Genomic DNA, 26,348 nt, shown 5'->3' on the forward strand with positions numbered 1-26,348 from the left:
TTAGTTAATATGTATTGGTTTCCACTCATTGTTAACGCCTATCGGTTAATTTTGCTCATTCATTTCTTTTGGATTTCCGATTTTAAGGAAAAGTAGGTGTGATTCTGACTTTACATATTCATACTGTACAATCGCTCATGAGTAATTAATGGAATTAGCCGATGAAAAGGAGAAAATTGTTCGTCAAGTAATGAAGACAATTACATTGTTGAACATTTACACAAACATACTCACACCCATAGTGACACACACCAATACAGTGACACACACACACCAGCATTGTGATACACACCTTACACACCTATAGTGATACACACACCAACATCGTCACACACACACACCAACATCCACACAACCACCTATAGTGACACACACCAACAAACTCACACACACCTATAGTGACACACATCAACATAGTGCCACACATCTATCGTGACACACACACCATCAACATACTCACACACACCTATAGTGACACACACACACCAACATACTCACACACATTATTCATAGCGACACATACACACACCAACTACCCACACACATTCATTGCAATACACAAATGCATCCCAACAAATACATCTTGGTGTCACACACACACAAACATTGCTGCGCCGTTGGCGATGATCTTTGCGTCCTCACTCTCCACTGGAGTAGTACCGGATGATTGGAGGGAGGCGAATGTTCCCCTTGAATGTTCAAGAAAGGGAATAGGGAAATCCCTGGGAATTACAGATCCATCAGTCTTACGTCTGTGGTGAGCAAAATATTGGAAAGGATTCTGAGAGATAGGATTTTGGATTATTTAGAAAAACATAGTTTGATTAAAGATAGTCAGCATGGCTTTGTGAGGGGCAGGTCATGCCTCACAAGCCTCATGAAAATGAAAATCGCTTATTGTCACGAGTAGGCTTCAATGAAGTTACTGTGAAAAGCCCCTAGTCGCCACATTCCGGCACCTGTCCGGGGAGGCTGGTACGGGAATCGAACCGTGCTGCTGGCCTGTTTGGTCTGCTTTAAAAGCCAGCGATTAAGCCAAGTGAGCTAAACCAGCCCCTTGGAGCTCTTTGAGGATGTGACGAGACACATTGATGAAGGTCGGGCAGTGGATGTGATGTATATGGATTTCAGTAAGGCATTTGATAAGGTTCCCCATGGTAGGCTCATTCAGAAAGTTAGGGGGCATGGGACACAGGGAAATTTGGCTGTCTGGATACAGAATTGGCTGGCCGAAAGAAGACAGCGAGTGGTAGTGGATGGAAAGTTTTCCGCCTGGAATTCGGTGAATTCCAAGGTGTATTGCAAGGATCTGTTCTGTGACCTCTGCTCTCCGCGGTTTTTCTAAATGACTTGGATGAGGAAGTGGAAGGGTGGGTTAGTAAGTTTGCCGATGACACAAAGGTTGGGGGAGTTGTAGATAGTGTTGAGGGTTGTTGCAGGTTACAACAGGACATTGACAGGATGCAGAGCTGGGCTGAGAAGTGGCAGATGGAGTTCAACCTTGATAAATGTGAAGTCATTCGTTTTGGAAGGCTGAATTTGAATGCTGAATACAGGGTTAAAGGCAGGATTCTTTGACGTGTGGAGGAACAGAAGGATCTTGGGGTCCACGAACATAGATCCCTCAAAGTTGCCACCCAGGTTGATAGGGTTGTTAAGTAGGAGTATGGTGTGTTGGCTTTCATTAACAGGAGGATTGAGTTTAAGAGCCTTGAGGTTTTGCTGCAGCTTTATAAAACTCTAGTTAGACCACACTTGGAATATTGTGTCCAGTTCTGGTGGCCTGATTATAGTAAGTATGTCGATGCTTTGGAGAGGATACAGAGGAGATTTACCAGGAATAGAGGTGACTTGATGGATGTGGACAAGGTGATGAGAGGCATGGATAGAGTAGATAGCCAGAGACTTTTCCCCAGGGGCGGAAATGGCTGTCACGAGGAGACATCATTTTAAGGTGATTAGAGGAAGGTATAGGGGAGATGTCAGAGGGAGGTTCTTTACACAGAGTGGTGGGTGTATGGAATGCACTGCCAGGAGAGTTGGTGGAGTCAGAATCATTAGGGACATTTAAGCGACTCTTAGACAGGCACATGGACAGCAGTAAATTGAAGGGGTGTAGGTTAGGTTGATCTTAGATTAGGATAAGTGGTCGGCGCAACATCGTGGGCTGAAGGGCCTGTACTGTTCTATGTTCTATGTTGCTCTATGCACTCACAGCAACATACACACACCAACACACACTCATAGTGACACAAACACACTCTCACCAACACATACATTCACACACTGTGGAATCCCATTATACTGATCATTGAACCGCCACTAGCTTCTCAAACTAAACCTTATCCGAGATAATGTTACGGCAATTATTTATAGCAGGCATCATCAGTCTGTACCTCTGCAGCCTGGTGCAGTGCTGAACTCTGCCAATCTATTCAGTTCTGTTTTTGTTTAGATTTTTTATTCATCAGGCTGATTGGTGGTTTAAAGGTTTGCAAGGGAAGTTTATATTAGCATGTCTCACTGGTGGATAGACCCTCACTCAGAATTCCCACATCTGTCAGTGACCTCAGATAGCTACAGATTAATGGGGGCTGGAATTAAACTGTAAAACTGGCCCAGGAGAGTTCATGGGATGCACCTGTGCAACGATACAGCCAGAAACCTTTCTAGCATTGAAGGACACTGTTCGACCCAACATATCTGCGCTAACTGTCTATTAGATAAATCCCAAACTAATCCCACTGCCTTCATTTCCTCACAATAACCCAGCAGCAATCCTAAACTGATCCTGCTCTCTCCCCATAGCCCTATATCGATCCAAAATTAATCCCACTGCCCCATTCTCTACCCTTGCCCTGTATCAATCGCAGAGTAATCGGATGTATGTGGAGAGATTGAATCGGGTAGGACTGTATTCGCTGAAGTTCAGAAGAATGAGGGGGATATCATAGAAACCTATAACATTCTAACAGGACGAGACAGGGTAAATGCAGGAAGGTTGTTCCTGACCGGGGCGGGGGTTCCAGACCAGGGGTCACGGTCTGGGGATACTGAGTAGACCATTTCGCACAAAGCTGTGGAGGAATTTCTTCACCCAGAGAATGGTGGGGCTGTGGAATTTGTTACCACGCAAAATAGTTGAGGCCAAAACATTGTTTTCAAGAAGCAGTTAGATATTGCACTTAATGTGAAGAAGATCAAAGGATATGGGAGGGAAAACGGGATTAGGGTATTGATTATCATGTGATCATAATGAATGGCAGAGCAAGCTCGAAGGGCCAAATGGCCTCCTCCTTCTCCTAAATTCTATGTTTCTATCCCACTGCCCCGCTCTCTCCTCATAGCCCTGTATCGATTCTAAACTAATCCCACTGCCCTGCTCTCTCCTTATAGCCCTATATCAATACTACACTAATCCCACTGCCCAACTCTCTGCCCATAGTCCTGTATCAATACTACACTAATCCCACTGCCCCAACTCTCTGCCCATAGCCCTATATCAATACCACACTAATCCCACTGCCCCAACTCTCTGCCCATAGCCCTGTATCAATACTACACTAATCCCACTGTCCCAACTCTCTGCCCATAGCCCTGTATCAATACTACTAATCCCACTGCCCAACTCTCTGCCCATAGCCCTATATCAATACTACACTAATCCCACTGTCCCAACTCTCTGCCCATAGCCCTGTATCAATACTACACTAATCCCACTGCCCAACTCTCTGCCCATAGCCCTATATCAATACTACACTAATCCCACTGTCCCAACTCTCTGCCCATAGCCCTGTATCAATACTACACTAATCCCACTGCCCAACTCTCTGCCCATAGCCCTGTATCAATACTACACTAATCCCACTGCCCCAACTCTCTGCCCATAGCCCTGTATCGATTCCAAACTAATCCCACTGCCCCAACACTCTGCCCATAGCCCTTTATCAATACTAAAATAATCCCACTGCACCACTCTCCCACAGTTCTCTACCTCAAATAATGACCTAATTTTCTCTTAAATGATGTAATGGTTTCTGTCTCAAAGAGTCTCTGGGACAAAACACTTCCAAGGTCCAACAAGACTTTGTGCAAAGCAATCCCTCCTAACCCCGCTCCTCAATGTCACTTAATCAGATAGTTACATTTAAAAAATAATAAATTTAGAGTACCCAATTCCTTTTATCCAATTCAGGGGCAATTTAGCGTCACCAATCCACCTACCCTGCACATCTTTTTGGGTTGTGGGGGTGAGACCCACTCAGACACGGGGAGAATGGGCAAACTCCACACTAACAGTGACCTGGGGCCGGGATCGACCCCGGGTCCTCAGCGCTGTGAGACAGCAGTGCTAACCATTGTGCCACCGTGCTGCCTTGTCCAGATAGTTAAATTGCTGGTGAGTGTTGCTCAAGAGAGATCGTGGGAGCTGTTGTCAACACAATTAAGTCATTGCGAACTCTCATTAAACCAGTTCGATTGATCAGAATATTAGGATTCCACTGGATGTGTCTGTACATAAACGAGATTAGGTTCTCTAACTGTCCAAGATTGTGATGCTTCTGGCTTTGTGCAGAACAGGTGTTTTCCTTTGATTTATACCGACAATCTGTAAAACAGAAGTGTTAGTGTTAATGAAATGAAAATCGCTTATTGTCACGAGTAGGCTTCAATGAAGTTACTGTGAAAAGCCCCTAGTCACCCCATTCCGGTGCCTGTCCGGGGAGGCTGGGACGGGAATCGAACCGTGCTGCTGGCCTGCTTGGTCTGCTTTAAAAGCCAGCGATTTAGCCCAGTGAGCTAAACCAACCCGTTTGCCTGTTTGAGATGGTTTGTCTCCACGTCTTACCCCAGGCCATGGGCAGGATTCTCCGGTCTGCCAACTGCATTCTTCTCAGCGGTGCGCCAGTCGCTGGCACGGGATTCGATCGTCCCACCGATTGTCAGTGGGATTTCCCATCGTAACCGCCCCACGCCACTGGGTAACGCGAGGGTGGGGATGCGCTGCTGGCATGAAAATGGAATGGCCGGAGAATGCCGGCCTGTATCTTTGTCCTTCAAAGTCAGTTTGCACTCACAGTAACGTCATTGCAGTGTTAAGGTAAGCCTACTTGTGCCACTAATAAAGGTTATTATTATTATCTCACACTCAATCCTACTAATTTGCCACCACTTTACTCAAGTCCTTGAAGAAAAGAAATGTGCCCTTACCTGGGCTGGGCCTAAATGTATCTCCAGTCCCATAATATTGGGTAATTAGCGATAGGCAGAAGAACATTCTTGTCCATGCCACCCAAGACCCAAAAATAATTCACAATCCAACTGTTTACCCATTATATATCTTCTCAATATTACTTCCCAAACTTCCATTCCACTCCTTCTTCACTGCAACTCATTATTACCCATTACTCATCCCATTTTCCCATTCTTCTCCAGTACTCAATCCCATTGCTTTTCCCACTTTCTCCCCAGCTCCGGATCTGAACCAGACTGACCATAGATCGCCCCCTCCCTGTTTTGACTTAGTTAACCTTAGCTGGATTGCTGTTACTGATCTCAGTGCCTTTCGATGGGAAGATCATCCAGGGCTCCCATTCCTGATCATAGAATCATAGAAGTTTTAAAAGTAAATTAAGAGTACCCAATTATTTTTTTCCAATTAAGGGGCAATTTAGCGTGGCCAATCCACCTACCCGGCACATCTTTGGGCTGTGGGGGTGAAATCCATGCAAACACGGGGAGAATGTGCAAACTCCATACGGACAGTGACCTGGGGCTGGATCGAACCTGGGTCCTTGGAACAGTGAGGCAGCAGCACTAACCACTGCGCTACCGTGCTGCCCTACAATCATGGAATTTACAGTGCAGAAGGGGGCCATTCGGCCCATCCAAGTCTGCACCGGCCCTTGGAAGAGCATCCTACTTAAGCCCACACCTCCACCTTTCCCCATAACCCAGTAGCCATACCTAACCTTTTGGACACAAAGGGGAAATTTAGCACGGCCAATCTAACTCATCTGCACATTTTTGGACTGTGGGAGGAAACTAGAGCACCCGGACAAAACCCACGCAGACACGGGGAGAAAGTGCAAACTCCACACAAACAGTCACCTGAGGCTGGAATTGAACCCGGGTCCCTGGAGCTGTGAGGCAGCAGTGCTAACCACTGTGCCAGAAGAAAAATCAGTGTCCCATTATTCTTGTATGCAAGGTGCACAAATGCACAGGTGTCACAGGGAAAGAGGATCAGGCTGGCCTGCAATGCCTCTGTGGAAGAAGGTAAACACTCACATTTTGATAGCCCACACATGAAGAAATGGCTACCTAGCTGCGAGTCCGGGCGTAGGTTGTCTGGGTGATCGAATGGCACCACAGAAAGTGTCAGGGACAAATGGAGACGGCCGGGGGGGGGGGGGGGGGGGGGGGGGGGGGGGAAGCAATCAGATTCAATATAACCAGCAGTTACAGTTCAGGGCAATGGCAGTAATTCAGACGGAGAGTACCTTACAAGGTCAGGACTATGGTCAATTATTTCGGAGGAAGTAGAAGAGGTTACAAATCATCTTACTGGCCATAATCCAGGAACAAAGAACAAAGAAAAGTACAGCACAGGAACAGGCCCTTCGACCCTCCCAGCCTGGGCCGACCATGCTGCCTGTTTGGATTTTCAGTGCTACCTCAGGTAGCCAGCAGCTGTTAATTGTATCAATTGAAATTAAATATCCACAGGTGGAGGACATTGATTGGACAGTTACTTGAGTACATATAAAGAAACATTGACACAGGCAGAGGAGGGTGGAGAAGGTGATATAAATACATTTAATATGTCACTCTGTCAATAAATCTTTTTCAAGTAATGACTGGTTTCTTCCTTCGCCAACTGGCTACCAGCATTATAACATTGGCTACGGCAGGGAAAGGGACAGACACGAAGAACATTTGGATGAAGTGGTTCACACAATTATAACACAACTTCCAGAGTTTCCTCCCACCTACACAAATTTTGATCTAACACCAAGAGGGGAAAATGCCACCTTAGGGACTCCTCACCTGCGACCAACACATTTCCATCTTCCATCACTTTCCAATCCGGTCTCCCATGAGTTGGGTCAGGCTCTCCAACTGTCGCTCAAGTTCTCTACGCTCTGGGGACAAAGAACCATAGAATACTCCATCATAGAAGGAGGACATTCAGCCCATCGAGTATTGCTCTTTCAAAGAACAATTCAGTTAGTCCCACTTCCCTTTCCTTCCCCGTATCCCAGCAATGTTTTCTCCATCATGTGTTTTTCAAATTCGCTTGATATATACAGCACATTCCAAATGTTCATCACTGGCTGCCTACAAGGTCCATCCTCAGGTCCCCTCAGAATCACCTTAACTGGGTGCAAATCAACCACTCATTGAAAACTGATCATCTGCAAACTCTCAATCTGTGATATCTCCTCCTCTCTCTGATTCTCACACCCCACTTGTGTTGCCAACATGTCTCCGTGGGAAGCCCATTTGCCGCAGAGTCAGAAAGCTTTTAGTTCATCGAGCCTTCACTCAGTACCAGTACTGAAGGACTGCTGCATTTTTGGAGGTGTTGCCTTATGGATCAAGGCCTTGCCTGCCCTCGGAGGTGGCTGAGAAGGACCCCACAGCCGCAGGTGAATTCTTCCTCCGTCACTTAAAGAACCAAATGACAATATTGCTGTTTGTGGGATCTCCCTCTACACAAATCAGCATGCTACGCTTTCTAATTTACAATAGTGGCCACGCTTAACAAAAAGGTACTTCACTGGCTATGAGGCATTTTGGAAGAGGTTCTACATGGGCCTTGCTCGAAATAGGGAGATATGGCATCGCATGGAGGTCCTACCTGATGTGATCTTACCAGAGCTTAATGCTCTAGGGAAGGGCCAACAAAATCCACCTCGAGGGGAGCCACCAAATGTGTGACCACTCACTCCATGGCTGTCACTGGAGGTCGGGAAGCAGAGTTTTTTATGACCTCATCTATATAGAGGATGAAAGGTGGGGGGGTTGGCCAGAAGTGCCCCGCAGAAAGGGGGGCAGCTTTCTGGGTTTGTATGTGATACTTGTAGCTTTGCATCTCAACATTGTGCTCAATTATCTGAGGGATTCCCGACCCCAGAGAACTTTCTCAGGAAATGAGGACATCCAAGTCTGAGATTGATAGATTGTTGGACACTGATGAAATTAAGGAGGGCGGCACTGTGGCGCAGTGGTTAGCACTGCCACCTATGGCACTGAGTAACCGGGTTCGATCCCGGCCCTGGGTCTCTGTCTGTGTGGAGTTTGCACATTCTCCCCGTGTATGTGTGGATTTCGCCCCCACAACCCAAAGATGTGCAGGGTAGGTGGATTGGCCACGCTAAATTGCCCCTTAATTGGAAAAAAATAATTGGGTACTCTAAATTTATTTTTAAAAACTCTCTTGCCTCCAAGTCACATGAATCTAGACTCAAGCCCCGCTTCAGGCTTTAAGCACAACAATTAAGGCTGGTACTCCTGTACAGTACTAAGGGAGTGCCGTAGGGTCCAAAGTGCTCAAGGGGGTCACTATCTGTGCGGAGTCTGCACCTCTCCCCGTGTCTGCGTGGGTTTCCTCCGGGTGCTCCGGTTTCCTCCCACAGTCCAAAGATGTGCAGGTTAGGTGGATCGGCCATGCTAAATTGCTCTTAGCGTTCAAAAAGGTTAGGTGGGATTACTATGTTACGGGGATAGGGTGGAGGCGTGGGCTCAAGTAGGGTGCTCTTTCCAAGAGCCGGAGCAGACTTGATGGACCAAATGGCCTCCTTCAGCACTGTAAATTATATGATTCTCTGTGTCATGGGGATGTGCAACTAAGCAGGGTCTCACTTGCTCGCCCGCCGCCAACCTCCACCTCGGTGACCTCCCTTTCCTCCGTGCTGCCGACCACGTTCAGTGCCCTGTGCTCGGGCACTGTGAAGGGCCGCAGGTCTGGTGGTCCCCCTCCAGTCTGCTCCCACTCCCGGCGGTTGTGCGCGGCCTTCTCCTGGGGGGGAGGGGGAGGTAGGCTTAGGGGTGTGTGTGGGGGGTGGTTAATGCCAGGAGCACGGAGCAGCCTACTCACCCTGGCCACCCTGAGGAGGTTGTGCAGTCTCTCCCGACACTGCTGGCCAGTCCGGACGGCATTGCCCACGGTGCTGACTGTGTCTGCCACCTGCGCCCAGGCACGGCGAATGGCTGCGCTTGGTGGCCTTCCTCCTGTGCTGGGGTACACGGTCATCCGCCTCTCCTCCACAACGTCAGAGAGGGTGTCCAGCTCTGCATCCCCGAACCTTGGCGCTGCTCTCCTTGCAGCCATCTTGTTGGCTGGGACCGTGTGTCTGGGTGGGGTGGGGTGGGGGGACCGTTAAGTGCGGCTGCGGCTTGTGAGTCTCATGTGCGCCAATCACGGACCTGGTGAATCCGGCACCGTTTCACATGGAACCAGCTGTGTTCCACGTGGCGATGGTGCTAGCCCGTTTAGAGCTGCTGAATCGCTGCACCTGTTGCGCTGTTTGTGCTGTCGCAAAACACCACTGTTTCCACCCCGCCGTCAGCACGTAGTCTCAAAATCGGAGAATCCAGCCCACTGTTTCCAGTCGCACAGGTTCCAGTACCAGAGGACAGAGTTATTGGCAAAAGAGCAAAAGGGCAGTTGAGGATACATGCAAATATTCGTCTGTAAACCACACGTGTATGTAAATACGTGCAGGTTCAAACTCCTAGTGAACGCTATGTGTTCATGCACGCACCTACCTGCCATCGACACTTTTTCCCCCTTCAGACGCCAATATTCACTCTGTAGCTTGGTCAACTCCTCCTGTTAGAATGAAAAGCAACTAAATTGTTAGAATTGCACAGGAATGGGCCTGGGGTCTGGTATTAGTCTGGTATTAGAGTTGGACAGGAGTGGGCCTGGGGTCTGGTATTATAGTTGGACAGGAGTGGGCCTGGGGTCTGATATTAGAGTGGGACAGGAGTGGGCCTGGGGTCTGATATTAGAGTGGGACAGGGATGGGCCTGGAGTCTGGTATTAGAGTTGGACAGAAGTGGGCCTGGGGTCTGATATTAGAGTGGGACAGGAGTGGGCCTGGGGTCTGATATTAGAGTTGGACAGGAGTGGGCCTGGGGTCTGATATTAGAGTGGGACAGGAGTGAGCCTGGGGTCTGATATTAGAGTTGGACAGGAGTGAGCCTGGGTCTGGTATTAGAGTGGGACAGAAGTGGGTCTGGGGTCTGGTAGTACTGTAGTCTGGTATTAGAGTTGGACAGGAGTGAGCCTGGGTCTAGTATTAGAGTGGGACAGAAGTGGGTCTGGGGTCTGGTATTAGAGTTGGACAGGAGTAGGCTTAGGGTCCGGTACTAGAGTTGGACAGGAGTGGGCCTGGGGTCCGGTTTTAGAGTTGGACAGGAGTGGGCCTGGGGTCTGATATTAGAGTTGGACAGGAGTGGGCCTGGGGTCTGATATTAGAGTGGGACAGGAGTGAGCCTGGGGTCTGATATTAGATTGGGACAGGATTGGGCCTGGGGTCCGGTTTTAGAGTTGGACAGGAGTGGGCCTGGGGTCTGATATTAGAGTTGGACAGGAGTAGGCCTGGGGTCCGGTTTTAGAGTTGGACAGGAGTGGGCCTGGGGTCTGGTATTAGATTGGGACAGGGATGGGCCTGGGGTCTGATATTAGAGTTGGACAGGAGTGGGCCTGGGGTCTGATACTAGAGTGGGACAGGAGTGGGCCTGGGGTCTGATATTAGAGTGGGACAGGAGTGGGCCTGGGGTCTGATATTAGAGTTGGACAGGGATGGGCCTGGGGTCTGATATTAGAGTTGGACAGGGATGGGCCTGGGGTCTGATATTAGAGTGGGACAGGGATGGGCCTGGGGTCTGATATTAGAGTGGGACAGGAGTGAGCCTGGGGTCTGATATTAGAGTTGGACAGGAGTGGGCCTGGGGTCTGATATTAGAGTGGGACAGGAGTGGGCCTGGGGTCTGATATTAAAGTTGGACAGGGATGGGCCTGGAGTCTGGTATTAGAATGGGACAGGAGTGGGCCTGGGGTCTGATATTAGAGTTGGACAGGAGTGGGCCTGGGGTCTGATATTAGAATGGGACAGGAGTGGGCCTGGGGTCTGATATTAGAGTTGGACAGGAGTGGGCCTGGGGTCTGATATTAGAATGGGACAGGAGTGTGTCTGGAGTCTGGTATTAGTGTTGGGCAGGAGTGGGCCTGGGGTCTGATATTAGAATGGGACAGGAGTGGGCCTGGGGTCTGATATTAGAATGGGACAGGAGTGAGCCTGGGGTCTGATATTAGAGTTGGACAGGAGTGGGCCTGGGGTCTGATATTAGAATGGGACAGGCTGTATCATTGGATATTGTGCAGACTTGCCCATTGAATATGAGAAGGCATCAGGAGCAGGAAACAGAGCTTTCATAACCCTGGAAACTGTTTAGAAATTCCCATTTTCCCCGCACTGTAAAACAAACTCCACTCTCTCGTCTTTCCACCATGACGTTCATTCCCAGTTCCCAGAATCCTGTCCATTTGATAAATTAATGCTCTCACGAAGATATATCCAGGGAATATTCCCCAGAGAATTGGAACCTGTCCCAGGTCTTGTAAACAATTCGTAAAACCCCTTCCCAATAGGGACCATGTGTAACTGGCAAATTAATTTCAATATAGGCAAGTGTGAATTGATGCATTTTTTTTAGGAAGAGAAGGAGAATGTAATATTAGATAATAACAGTTTAAGCATTGTAGCGGTGCTGGGGAAATGTGTGCAGAATCATAGCTTACAATAAGTATCAATTAAGGGTTAATAAAATGATGAAAGGACAAACCGAAAAACAGGGTTCATTGCTAAAGGGATGCAATTGAAAAGCTGAGCAGTGATGTCAAACTTGTGTGGAACTTTTGTTATTTCACACTTGAAGAATTTAAATTTCAATGTCCATCGAATTCTTACTATGCAGAAGGAGGCCATTCGGCCCTTCAAATCTGCACTGACCCTTTGAAAGAGCACCCTACCCAGGCCCACTTCCCCCACCCTATCCCCGTAACTTCACACATTGTTCATGGCCAATCCACCTAACCTGCACATCTTTGGACTGTAGGGGAAAACCGGAGCACCCAGAGGAAACGCACGTACACACGGGGAGAACGTGCAGACTCCGCACAGACAGTCTCCTGAGGCCGGAGTTGAACCCGGGTCTCTGACGTTGTGAGGCAGCAGTGCTAGCCACTGTGCCACCATTACCGAGAGTAATAATCTTTATTAGTGTCACTAGTAGGCTGACATTAACACTGCAATGAAGTTACTGTGAAAATTCCCTAGTCGCCACACTCCGGCGCCTGTTTGGGTACACAGAGTTTTTAAGTCTGAATACATTTTTAAAACATCACTTACTTCAAAGCTGATTTACTTCAAGTAAATTTACATTTACTTCAAGGGGCTGGGTTAGCTCACTGGGCTAAAACGCTGGCTTTTAAAGCAGGCCAGCAGCACGGTTCAATTCCCGTACCAGCCTCCCCGGACAGGCGCCGGAATGTGGCGACTAGGGGCTTTTCACAGTAACTTCATTTGAAGCCGACTCGTGACAATAAGCCATTTTCATTTCATTTCATTTCACAGAGGGAGAACTGAGAATATCCAATTCACCTAACAGCACGTCTTTCGGGACTTGTGGGAGGAAACCGGAGCGCCCGGAGAAAACCCACGCAGACACAGGGGGAGAGTGTACAGACTCCACACAGACAGTGACCCAAGCCGGGAATCGAACCCGGGTCCCTGGCACTGTGAAACAATGGTGCTAACCACTGTGCTACCGTGCAACCATAGTTGGAGGAAGCGCAAATAGATTCACAAGGAGGAAACCAACAGTTAGAGGCTGCAACTTTTAATAAAGGGTCAAGAAGTTGAAGTTCCTTTGCCGAGAAAAGAGAAGATGGAGTGATGAAGAGATTTGGTATGGTAGCTATGGCAATTCGTCCACTTGTGAACGACGCCAGAACTAAGGGTCACAACTATATACAAACTTACAAATTAGGAACAGGTGTAGGTTATTCAGCCCCCTGAGCCAATTCTGTCACTTAATAAAATCATGGCCGATCTAATTATAGCCTCAACACCACATTCTACCCCGATAACCTTTGTCTCCGCTGTTCGTCAAGAACCTATCTACCACTGCCTTAAAATATTCATTGACCCTACCGCTCTCTGGAGAAGAGGTTCCAAAGACTTTTGACCCTCGATCATCTCCATCTTAAATGGGAGATCTCTTATTTTTAAACCGTGTCCTTGAGGTCTAGTCTCTCCCACAAAGGGAATGATCCTTTTAGTATCTACCCTGTCAAGACCCTTCAGGATCTTATGGGCTGGATTCTTCAGCAACGACCGTGGCAAGATCGCCATGGACGGGAGGCGGGCCATGTAAAGGTCCGTTGACCTCGGGTGGGAATTTCCGGTCAGTGGATGGGCGCGGCTGAAGAATCATGGCCTGCATGCTTCAAAAAGGTCATCTCTCATTCTTCTGAACTCTAGTGGATACAGACCCAGCCAGTTTGATCTTTTCTCATAAGATAACCTACCCCCCCATCCCAGTCGACTAAATCTTCTCTGAACTTTTCCTAACACAATTATACCCTTTCATGAATAAAGAGACCAAAGCTGTACCTAGGACTCCAGACGAGGGCTCACTCCATGTCCTGTATAAAACATCCCTAATTTTATATTCCATTCCCCTTGCAATAAACACCAACATTCCTGTTGCCTCCCGAGTTTCTTGCTGTATCTGATTACTAATGTTCTGTGATTCCTGTACAAGGACACCCAGACCCTCCTGTACCTCTCTCCACTTAAAGAATATAATAATACAATCACTCATAAATCCAGCAGGGAATTCAGGAGAAATGTCTTCTCCCAGGGAGAGGTGAGAAAACCATAAGAACATAAGAAATCTGAGCATTCAGCCCATCGAGCCCGCTCCAACACTCAATGCGAACATGGCCGATCACCTTCAATACCATTTTCCTGCACTATCTCCATATACCTTGATGTTTTGAACATGTAGAAATCTATCAACCTCCGTATTGAACAGACTCAACAACTGAGCGTCCACAGCCCTCTGGGGCAGGGAATTCTAACGATTCGCCGCCCTCTGAGAGGATTTCCTCCTCTTCACAGTTTTAAATCACCTGCCCCTTACCCGAAGACTATGTCCTCTGGGTACTAGACCCTCCAGCCAGGGAAACGCCCTTCCTGCATCTACCCTGTCGAGCCCTGTAAGAACTTTGTATGTTTGAATGAGAACACCTCTCATTCTGCTAAACTCCCGGGTTTTATGGCCCAATCTGGTTAATATTTCCCCCCAGGGCTTTGCCTGCACCCTAGGAATTAGTTTGATGAATCTTTCTCGCACTCCCTTTAGGGCAAGGATATCTTTCCTTCGATTACGGAAGCCAAAACAATGCACATACTCCAGGTGCAGTCTCACCTAGCTCCATAGAATTGCTATGAGACATCTTTACTCCTGTACTCAAAGCCTCCTCGAGGGCCGTTTGCCACTTTAATTGCTTGTTGTACCTGCGTGTTAGCTTTCAGTGACTCGTGAACAAGGACACCCAGGGCCCTTTGGAGATCAACACTTCCCAATCTCTCACCGCTTGAGAAATATTCTGTGAGCGGAATCTTACCAGCGTTTGGCAGTGACGGGCTCAGATTGAAAGCTCTCCCGTTCCACAGACCAGTTTTCTCCCTGGATCTTGAGCCTCTTGAAAGAAAACAAATGAATGGCCGTAGTTTTTGCCGTCACTCTGGCTGGGCGGGGCCTGATAGAGCCGGCAGCTGTCTCCACAGAGTTTGGGGCGCCATCTTTAAAGGGCGCCACAAATGACGCTGAAATCTAACGACCCCCACCACGTAGTTATTGGGGGCTCTCCATTCCCCCCCCCTCCGACAATCATCGCTGCATTCCCCTCCCCTCCCCCCCCCCCACCCTCTCGTCCCACCACACATAAATGAACTCTCCTCCCCCATGGGGCTCCCACTAGGGCCTGCCCTGGCACTAACCCACAGCACAGGCTGGCGCTGCCAGGTTAGCACATTGGCACAGTGCCAACCTGGCAGTGCCAATCTGTTCCAGGGGGCACTGCCTCAGGCATGTCCCTCTCCCCCCCGGGGCTATACGTACCTCCGCACCCCCCAAGGGGTCCCCTTGACTGATTCACGTTTGGCCTAATCTGTTGTAAACCTCACCAATGCGATGTCATGTTGGTGAGGTATGAATATTCAGTGAGAGGGGGCTCGTTAATCGAATTTAAATTAATTAACATCTATTTAAATTAGGACCCGCCCTTTGTGGGAAAATCGGGAAATGCGAACTCTCCAGCTCTCCCCGCCTTCAGTGTTAATCTCACGCTAACGTGGGCTCAAAAACGCCCCCTGTATTTCTGCTGTATTCCTTCCAAACTGGACACCCAACACATTTCTCCACATTTGACAACCAAACTTTTGCCCACTCTTAGCCTCTCCAAATCCCCTAAAAACTTCTTTGCATCCTTCTCAAAACTGGCACTTCCATTGAGTTTTGTGTCATCTGCAAACTTGGAAATATTGCATTGAATCCCCATATCCAAATCATTGATGTAGACCGTGAATCGCTGGGGCCCATGTTCTACTGCTTGTGGTACCCCACTAGTCACAGCCTGCCAACCTAGAAATGACCCATTTATTCCGACTCCTTGTCTCTGTCCATTAACAGGCTCTCAATCCTTGTCAATATGTTTCCCTCAATTCTCTAATCTTGTTTACTAACCAGCTGTGTGGGACCTTATCAAAAGCTTTCTGAAAATCTAAATATACAACATCCACCTTAACTAATCTGTTAGTTACACCCTCAAAAAGCTCCAACAGGTATGTTAAACATTTAAAAAATAAATTTAGAGTACCCAATTATTTTTTCCAATTAAGGGGCAATTTAGCATGGCCAATCTACCTACCCTGCACATCTTTGGGTTGTGGGGGTGAAACCCACGCAGACACGGGGAGAATGTGCAAACTACACACGGACAGTGATCCAGGGCTGGGATCGAACCTGGGTCCTCAACGCCATAGGCAGCAATGCTAACCACTGTGCCACCGTGCTGCCCCCAGGGTATGTTAACCATGATTTCCGTTCCTTAAATCCATGCGGACTCTGCCCAATCCTGTCTCTATTTGTTCGGCTGTCGCATTGTTTAGATTAGATTCTAGGATTTGTTTCTACTCCTGAAGTTAGGCTAACAGGTCTGTAGTTCTCCCTGCTTTCTTAAATACCTCCTTCCAATCTGCAGGAACCATTTCAGAGTTTATAGAATTTTGAAATATGAACACCAATGTGTCTACTCTCTTTACAGCCACCTCCTTCAACACTCTGGGATGTAGATCATCAGGTCCAGGGGATTTATCCACTTTAAGTTCCATTAATTTCTCTAGTGTTTATTTTTAACTGATAATAATATAAATACTGAGTAAAAGAGTAATAAGGGGGCAGCACGGTGGCCTAGTGGTTAGTACAACCGCCTCACGGCGCCGAGGTCCCAGGTTCGATCCCGGCTCTGGGTCACTGTCCGTGTGGAGTTTGCACATTCTCCCCATGTCTGCGTGGGTTTCGCCCCCACAACCCAAAAATGTGCAGAGTAGGTGGATTGGACACGCTAAATTGCCCCTTAATTGGAAAAAATAATTGGGTAATCTAAATTTATTTTTTTTAAAAGAGTAATAAGGCCATGTTGAACTTGTATAAGACACTAGTTAGCCTCATCTGGAACCGGCATCCAGTTCTGGGCTCCATACTTGAGGAAGGATGTGCAGGCATTGGAGAGAGTACAGAGGAGATTCACAAGAATGATTCCAAGGATAAAGAACTGTAGCTATGAGGATCATTTGGAGAGGTAGGGTCTATTTTTCTTGGAGAACAGAAGGCTGAGAGGGGACTTGATTGAAGTATTCAAGATCCTGAGGGGTATGGACAGGGTAAATACAGTGAGAAACTGTTCACTCTTGAGAGAGCTCCAAGAACTAGAGGGCACATACTCAGAATAATGGGCCACAGGAGAAGTGATGAAGAAAAAATCTTTCACCCAGAGGGTGATCAGAATCTGGAACAAACTTCCTGAGCGGGTGGTGGAGGTAGGGTCGATCAAGGTATTCAAAAGGGAATTGGGTTGCCATCTGAAAAGAAAGAATGTGCAAGGTTACGGGAATAAGGTAGGGGAGTGGGATGAGGTAGGATGCTCCTTCAGAGAACTAGTGTGCTCTCGATGGGCCGAATGACGTCTTTCTGAACTGTAAAGATTCTGCATTGTGTTAATATCTAAAAAGTTCTTTTTAAAAAAAAAGTATTTTTATTCCAATTTAATATTTTAACATTTAAAAAGCTCCTCATTAATACTAGTCCCTTGATACTCCATTATTTCTCTCAGTAATTTCCTCTCTGAAGACAGTACACAGTATTTGTTTCTCTGACAGTTTGTTGATCCCGTTATTAATTCTCCTGATTTCACTTGTAATGGACCCACATTTGTTTTTGGCAATCGTTTCCTTTTTACATATCAATAGAGGGGTTTACAGTACGTTTTTATGTTGCTTGCTAATTTACTCCCATATTTTATTTTCTCTTTCTTAATCTTTTTCTTGGTACTACTGTGCAGAATTCTAAAATGCTCCCAATTCTCAGGCTCACCATTTCTTTGGCAACTTTATATGCCTCTTCCTTTGATCTAATACGATCCTTGATTTCATGTGTTAGTCATAGTTGGAACATTTTCCTTGCTGGATTTTCGTGCATTGAAGGAATTTCTTTTTGTTGTAAACTATGTCTCATTCTTTAAATGTTAGCCATTTCCTGTCTACCATTATTCCTCTGAACATAGTTTAATAAACTACCACAGCCAGTTTGACCCTAATATCTTCATAGTTTCCTTTGTTTGGATTTAAGACCCTAATCTTTGATTGAACTATACCTTTTCAAACTTAATGTAAAATTCTATCATATTATGATCATTCTTTCCGAAATGCTCTTTTACAACCGGACTATTAATGAGCCCTTTTTCATTGCGTAATACTAGATCTAAACTAGCCCTCAACGTATTGCACTAGAAAACCATCTTGCACATATTCCAAGAATTTGTCCTGCACAACATTAGTACTAATTAGATTTACCCAGTCTATATGTAGACTGAAATCTCCCATGATTGTTGTGTTATCCTGGTCATATGCACCTCTAATTTCCTGTTTTATACTGTGATTTACATTACCACAGTTGTTTGACGATCTATAAATAACTCCCACCATTGTTTTCTTATCCTTGCTGCTTCTCAGTTGCACCCAAACTGATTCTCGTCTTGATCATTGGAACGAAGGTCATTGCTCACTACAGCATTGATGTCATCTTTAAGTAACAGAGCTACCCCACCACCTTTTCTCAGCGTCCTGTTCTTCCTGAATGTCACATGCCCATTGGATATTCAATTACGATACATTCAAGTATAGGTACACGTAAGGGGCAGCACGGTAGCATTGTGGATAGCACAATCGCTTCACAGCTCCAGGGTCCCAGGTTCGATTCCGGCTTGGGTCACTGTCTGTGCGGAGTCTGCACATCCTCCCCGTGTGTGCGTGGGTTTCCTCCGGGTGCTCCGGTTTCCTCCCAAAGTCCAAAGATGTGCAGGTTAGGTGAATTGGCCATGATAAATTGCCCTTAGTGTCCAAAATTGCCCTTAGTGTTGGGTGGGGGTTACTGGGTTATGGGGATAGGGTGGAGGTGTTGACCTTGGGTAGGGTGCTCTTTCCAAGAGCCGGTGCAGACTCGATGGGCCGAATGGCCTCCTTCTGCACTGTAAATTCTATGATAATGAAGGAGCAAGGAATAAAAGTTTATGCTGATAGCATGAGATGAATGAGTGTGGGAGAAGGCTTATGTGGAACATAAATAGACTCTTTGTCCTGAATGGTCTGTTTCTGAGCTGTAGATTCTACAAGTTGTCCCTCGCCTTCAAGTTGAACAGGGAGTGCTGTGTCTTGAAGCAGGAAGAAGGTTGCAAGTTAATTAAGCAGATGTGACCAGGGGAAAGGAGTGCATTTTCAGACTGAGCTCCTGACCACAGGTAGAGCCTCATGAACAGTAATAATTGGATACGCTCCATCACCCTCTCAGAGTGAGAGAGGGACGGCAGGCTCAGAAACACCCCCTTGGTGAAAAAGAAGAATTATTCACTTGCTTTTCATTCAACAAATAAAAATGATTGTGAGGAGAGCTGGAATGGAATGAGGTTAAATCTTAGTCAAGCGAAACAATGGAATGTCCTCCCTACACCTCCCCACCGGTCCCCCTCCTTCTTTAAAACCTACCTCACCGACCAGGGTTTGGTCACCTGTCTAAATATCTCCTTATATGGCTCAGACGGAGGTTGAGGGGCGACTTGATAGAGATCTACAAAATTATATGGAGCATAGACAGAGTGGATAGTCAGAGGCTTTTTCCCAGGGTAGAGGGGTCAATTATTAGGGGGCATAGGTTTAAGGTGCGAGGGGCAAGGTTTAAAGGAGATGTACGAGGCAGGTTTTTTACACAGAGGGTAGTGGGTGCCTGGAACTCGCTGCCGGAGGAGACGGTGGAAGCAGGGACGATAGTGACATTTAAGGGGCATATTGACAAATACATGAATAGATGGGAATAGAGGGATACGGACCTCGGAAGTGCAGATGATTTTAGTTTAGAGGGCAACATGGTCGGCACAGGCTTGGAGGGCCGAAGGGCCTGTCCCTGTGCTGTACTTTTCTTTGTTCTTTGCTATATTTTATTTTGTAAAGTCTCTGTGAGATGTTTTATTACATTAAATGTGTAACATAAATATACACTGGTATTGTTGAACCCCAAAAGGGTCTGATGTTCATCAGAGCCCGGCTAAAGCTGTGCCGTGGTCAGTAGAGTAAGACGTCTTACAACACCAGGTTAAAGTCCAACAGGTTTGTTATGAACACTAGTTTTCGGAGCACTGCTCATTCCTCAGGTGAAGGAGCTGCGCTCCGAAAGCTAGTGTTTGTAACAAACCTGTTGGACTTTAACCTGGTGTTGTAAGACTTCTTACCGTGCTCACCCCAGTCCAACGCCAGCATCTCCACATCGTGGTCAGTGGAAGCCGTGGACTGGATTTTTCCCGCAGCGTGTTTAGTGACGGCAGTAGCAGCCCCGTCATCAGTCAGCGGTGAGATCATCTGGTCCCCGGAGGATTCCGGCCCTCGAGTACGGAGATTTCAAGTCTCACTTCGGAGACTTGGGCATAAACACCAGGCTGACACTCCCATTGCCAGTACTGAGGGGTGACGTCTTACGCACAAGACATTAAACTAAGACCTCATCTTCCCTCTGGGAGGGGGGGGGGGATTAAAAAAACGGGAACTCTTTCGAAAAGAGAGCGGGGGGGGGGGGGGGGGGGGGGGGGGGGTTTAACCCCCGGACCAATGTTTATCTCTGAACCAATATCACTAAAAGCCGATTATCTGCTTAATGTCTCTTTGCTGTTTGTGGAATTGTGATTGGGCCAATCCAGATCACAACAGCAACTACACTTTAAAAACCATTTAATTGTCCATAAATTGCTTTGGGATATCCTGGAGTTATGAATGGAGTCTGTCACAACATATATTTTTTTTTTTCTCTGTGAGCTGTGTTCAGAAATATTTTTAACTGTTATCAGGGGAGCAATTTGATGAGCTTCTGGTGGGACTAAAGCAATCAGGAACCGAGCCAGCCGGACTTTACGGAAAGGAAGTCGTGCCCAATAAAGTTGTTTGGATGTGTATCTTCCTCCAGCTATTTCCTTTGTCTCCAATAGATGCTGCCGCTCAGTTGGAGCCAGTTACAAAGGCCCTGGTCACATCAAGTGAGAACACTTAACGTGCCTTTCCATCGTGAAGCATAATCCTCACGGATAAACAAAACTACTCTGAAGAGTGAGCCAGGGTCACCATGGAGAAAATATCTCCACTTGCCGTAGATGCCAACAAGGGGCCAGGAACACAAGGTAGATGATCCATTGGGAAGACCAGATGATATTTCTTTCTATTAGAGAATACGGAACTAGAATAGGGAAGTTTCATGAAGAAAACTAGACATGAGAGAAAAGAACATAGAATTTACAGTGCAGAAGGAGGCCTTTCGGCCCATTGAGCCTGCACCAGCCCTTGGAAAGAGCACCCCCCTTAAGGCCACAACTCCATCCCATACCCGTAACCCAGTAACCCCACACAACCCCTTTGGACAATTTAGCATGGCCAATCCACCTAACCTGCACGTCTTTGGATTGTGGAAGGAAACCGGAGCACCCGGAGGAAACCCACGCAGACACGAGGAGAACGTGCAGACTCTGCACAGACAGTGACCCAAGCCAGGAATCGAACCTGGGACCCTGGTGCTGTGAAGCGACAATGTTAACCACTGAGCTATCGTGCCGCCCTTAAAGGGCATGCCATCAAAGGGACGAAAACTATTAGCTGATAGACCAAAAAGGTGTAGATGGGGAATGGGAGGAATCGGGTGGAGCATAAAAACCAGCACAGACTAAATGGGCTGCATGGCCTGTTTACATGCCACTAATTCAAAGTAATTCTATGTATTGGTGAGGTTGAAGTTAGAGCGTGGGGTCCCTTTAAATGCACAGATCATTCCCCCTTGATGTCATGGAGACTCTCTAACTAAGGTTTGAATGTAGGACCCAGGCCCAGAAATGACCCAGCAGTTTTCTTGTGGGCTGGGAAAGTGGGTCTGTTTCTCCCTCTGTGGAGCCCCAAAGGAAGCTTTCAGGCTTCCCCACTCCTGCCCTCTCCTGAATGGTAAGGGTTGGTGGAGTCAGAAAATGTTAACATATTAAGAAGGATATGCCATCAATATCAGCCATGTTGGATCTAACACTTGTTTGGCATGTTGCTGCCTGGGAGAACAAACCGAGCCCTCCCACAAGCCACGCACCCCCATGGTTCCCGAACCTACTTTGGATTGTGTGCTCACTGACCTACGCTGGCTGGCAAACAACTGGATTTTAACATTTTCATTCTTTGCTTTCAGATCCCCCAATGGCCTCATTCCCCCATCTCTGTAATCTCCTCCAGCCAGACAACCCTCCGAAATCTCTTCGCTTCTTCAAATCTGGCCCCTGTGTCTTCCTGATTTTAATCTCTCCGCCATTTTCCAGTTGCCTGTGCCCCATGCTCCGGAATTCCCTCCCTAAATGTCTCCAATTCTCTCTCCATCCTTCTTTAAGCTCTGATGGTTAGCACTGCTGCCTCACAGCGCCAGGGACCCAGGTTCTATTCTGGCCTTGGGTGACTGTGTAAATTTACACGTTCTCCTCGTGTCTGCGTGGGCTTCCTCTGGATGCTCCGATTTTCTCTCACGGTCCAACGATGTGCGGGTTGGGTGGGGTGATGGGGATAGGGCCAGGGAGTGGGCCTAGGTAGGGTGCTCTTTCGGAGGGTCAGTGCAGACTCGATGGGCAGAATGGCCTCCTCCTGAATCTAGGAACTCGATGGATTCTATGATGGCAATTCAAAAATACCACATTGACTGTAAAGATGTTCTGAGGTTGTGGAAGGTGCTATAGAATTTCTCCTTCCTATGACTCACAGATAGTAAACCCAGTCCCACTTTTACTGCCTTGTCTGAAAAGATTAATTCAACGTGTACAATTCTTCAAAAAACCCTCCATCCAAACTTTTCTTCCCCTGAACCCTGCAAAGCCATTCTCTTCAAACGTGCACCTAATACTCCTTGTGGTGAACGTATTGCTACTGCAATTCACCACTGTATTGCATTGTATTATGTTGATGCCCATGTGGGCTCCGCCCCCTCGGGGGTGGTATATAAATCTGCAGCCTGTAGGCGGCACTCAGTACAGAGCAGTCGCAGGCAGGCACAGATTTAGCTGATTAAAACCACTGTTCACTTCTACTAATCATCTCTTTTGAATTGATGGTCGCATCACTCCTTTTGAGAACGACTGTGAAATCTGATGTCACCATCTCTCAGTTAGTGTTGTCCCCCCCAAAAATTTTCTATTTCCCTCTGTTTCTTCAGCCAATTATTTTAAATTTCTGACGGCTGACCCTGGAATCTGAGTATCTCAGCCTCGTCTATTGGGGTTCCCAGCTTCCCCGAGACTGATCAGCCAGGCTACCAGCTTGAACGCCTCTATCAGCCTTACTCACTCACATGGACAGTGTGGCAGGATGACAGGGTGTTGATGGCTCCTGGATTGCGGCTCTCCAGTTCTCTCCTCATCTTATTCCGTTCCTCCAGGATCAGCACCTTCTCTGCCAAGTATGCTTTCTTTTCTTCCTGCATTGCCGCCTCCTTTACTTTGAATTGGTTGAACTGGGCTGCTGCCTCTTGACGACATTCCTCTGCCCTCTTTTCCAAGGCGCTTATCTTTGCGTTTTGTTGATTGCTGTTCTGCCATACACCTCTGACGATGGCGTCAAATCGATCTATCTTCTCCTGGAGCTGACTCTGGAAGCTCGACGGCAATGGCAGACAGTTTGCTTTTATTTTCTCTAATTTCTCGTTCAGACCCAGATTATAGTTCCCCCGGATTTGCTCTGCCATTGGCCTGTAGCGGGCTTCATAATTTGCCTTGATATCCGTCATCATGTTCTGGAACTCCCTGCCCATGGATGAGCAGTTCCCTCTGAGATCTGCCAGCTGGCTGTTCAGTTTCATTACTTCCAAGGTGTGTTTGGCCTGTTGCAGCTCTTGTTCGCCTTTGATACTCTCGAGTTTCCTCTGGACGATTGAGTAGTTTGCATGCAAGTTCTTGCACGATTTCAAGAGATTGATTTGTCTTTTCACGTTGGCGTCTGAAGTTATGAAAGATTGGAAAACAGTTAATATTTTCTTCCTATTCTTATTTTTCAAAACAATTTCAAACTCAAATTGTGTCAGTACATAGCATGTTCTACAGCAATGCAAACCAGGGACATGTTCTACAGCAATGCAAATATGAGACATGTTCTACAGCAATGCACATCATGGACATGTTCTATTACAATGCACGTCATGAACATGTTCTATTACAATACATGTCAGGAACATGTTCTATTACAATGCATCTCAGGGACATATTCTACAGTAAAGCATGTGAGAGACATGTTCTACAGTAAGGCGTGTCAGGGACATATTCTGCAGCAATGCATGTCAGGAACATGTTCTACAGCAATGCATATCAGGAAAAAGTTCTATTATAATCTTTAGTAGGCTTACGTTAACACTGCAAGGAAGACATTCTCCCCGTGTCTGCGTGGGTTTCACCCCCACAACCCAAAGATGTGCAGGATAGGTAGATTGGCCATTCTAAATTGCCCCTTAATTGGAAAAAATAATTGGGTACTCTAAATTTATAAAAAAAAACACTGCAAGGAAGTTACTGTGAAAATCCCCTAGTCGCCACACTCCGACGCCTGTTGGGGTACCCAGAGGAAAAATTCAGAATGTCCAATTTGTGTAACAAGCACGTCTTTTGGGACTTGTGGGAGGAAACCGGAACACCCGGAGGAAACCCACGCAGACACGGGGAGAAAATGCAGACTCCACACAGACAGTGATCCAAACCGGGAATTGAACACCGGTCCCAGGCGCTGTGAAGCAACAGTGCTAACCACTGTGTTACCGTGCCACCCAATCCATGTCAAGGACATGTTTTGCAAGTACATTAAGAGTAAAAGGATAACGGAACTTCTGGAGGCGGCCATGGAGTGAGTGGTCGTTCATTTGCAGCTCACCTCGAGGCGGTTTTTTTGGACCTTTTTCCCTGCTTGTTGGGCAGCTGAAAAAAGGTGCGGGAGTGATTGGAGAAGCTAAACTCCACTCGTGGGGCTGGTGGATGGATCCACGGACCAGGGGCGAAATTCTCTGCAGACCGTCATAACGCCGATTTCCGGCGAGCAAAATTGGTGTAGATGACTCCGGCGTGGGGGCCTTCTTTTAGGCAGCTTTTCTCCGTTCCCGGAGGGGCCAGCAGCTGACTGACGCGATACGCGTCAGTTTCACCAGCTGCGGAAGTGGTGAGACCCGGCGTTTTGGGGGGGGGGGGGGGGAGGAGGAGGAGAGAGACTGACCCGGCGTTTGGGGGGGGGGGAGAGAGACAGACCGGCATTTGGGGGGGTGGGGGAGAGAGAGAGACAGACCGGCATTGGGGGGGGGGAGGAGGAGGAGAGAGACAGACCGGCATTTTGGGGGGGGGGGGGGGGGGGGGGAGAGAGGACAGACCGGCATTGGGGGGGGGGGGGGGGGGGAGGAGGAGAGAGACAAACCCGGCATTTTGGGGGGGGGGGGAGAGAGAGAGACAGACCGGCATTTGGGGGGGGGGGGGAGAGAGAGACAGACCGGCATTGGGGGGGGGGGGGAGGAGGAGGAGAGAGACAGACCCGGCATTTTGGGGGGGGGGGGGGGGGGAGAGAGAGACAGACCGGCATTGGGGGGGGGGGAGGAGGAGAGAGACAAACCCGGCATTTTGGGGGGGGGGGAGAGAGAGAGACAGACCGGCATTTGGGGGGGGGGAGAGAGACAGACCGGCATTGGGGGGGGAGGAGGAGGAGAGAGGACAGCCCGGCATTTTGGGGGGGGGGGAAAGAGAGAGAGAGACAGACCGCCATTTGGGGGGGGGGGGGGAGGAGGAGAGAGACAGACCGGCATTGGGGGGGGGGGGGGGAGGAGGAGGAGAGAGACAGACCCGGCATTTTGGGGGGGGGGGGGAGAGAGAGAGACAGACCGGCATTTGGGGGGGGGGGGGAGGAGGGAGAGAGACAGGACCGGCATTGGGGGGGGGGGGGGAGAGAGAGACAGACCGGCATTGGGGGGGGGGGAGGAGGAGGAGAGAGACAGACCCGACATTTTGGGGGGGGGGGGGGGAAGAGAGAGAGACAGACCGGCATTGGGGGGGGGGGAGGAGGAGGGAGGAGAGAGACAAACCCCGGCATTTTGGGGGGGGGGGGGGGAGGAGAGAGAGAGACAGACCGGCATTTGGGGGGGGGGGGGAGAGAGACAGACCGGCATTTGGGGGGGGGGGGGGGGGGGGAGAGAGACTGACCGGCGTTGGGGGGTTTTGCGGCGTTGAGTTGAGAGGAGAGGGGGTTGCGGTGTTGAGTTGAGAGAGGGGGGGCGGCGTTGGAGGGGGGGGCGGCGTTGGAGGGGGGTAGGGGTGGTGAAGGGGGTAGGGGTGGTGAGGGGGGGTTGGGGTAGGGGCAGCGGCGTGCAGAGGAGGGGGGCGATGGATGCCCGGGGCCAACGCACCATCGCCC

General features: G+C 48.2%; 1 protein-coding gene across 1 annotated transcript in view; it reads right to left on the reverse strand.

Annotated features, from left to right (window-relative positions):
• Positions 1-4,253: 4,253 nt before the first annotated feature.
• The window catches only part of LOC119953731 (plasmalemma vesicle-associated protein-like), a 32,863-nt gene continuing 10,768 nt past the window's right edge, over positions 4,254-26,348 (reverse strand). The window contains exons 3-6 of the mRNA XM_038778295.1: positions 23,266-23,909; positions 9,775-9,838; positions 7,051-7,145; positions 4,254-4,609 (exon numbers count right to left, since the gene is read on the reverse strand). Of these exons, the coding sequence (XP_038634223.1) occupies positions 7,078-7,145; positions 9,775-9,838; positions 23,266-23,909 (776 nt within the window). The 3' untranslated portion in view covers positions 4,254-4,609; positions 7,051-7,077. The remainder of the gene's footprint in view (positions 4,610-7,050; positions 7,146-9,774; positions 9,839-23,265; positions 23,910-26,348) is intronic.

This window comes from Scyliorhinus canicula, chromosome 18, assembly GCF_902713615.1.
Source record: "Scyliorhinus canicula chromosome 18, sScyCan1.1, whole genome shotgun sequence".
NCBI classification, from domain to species: domain Eukaryota; kingdom Metazoa; phylum Chordata; class Chondrichthyes; order Carcharhiniformes; family Scyliorhinidae; genus Scyliorhinus; species Scyliorhinus canicula.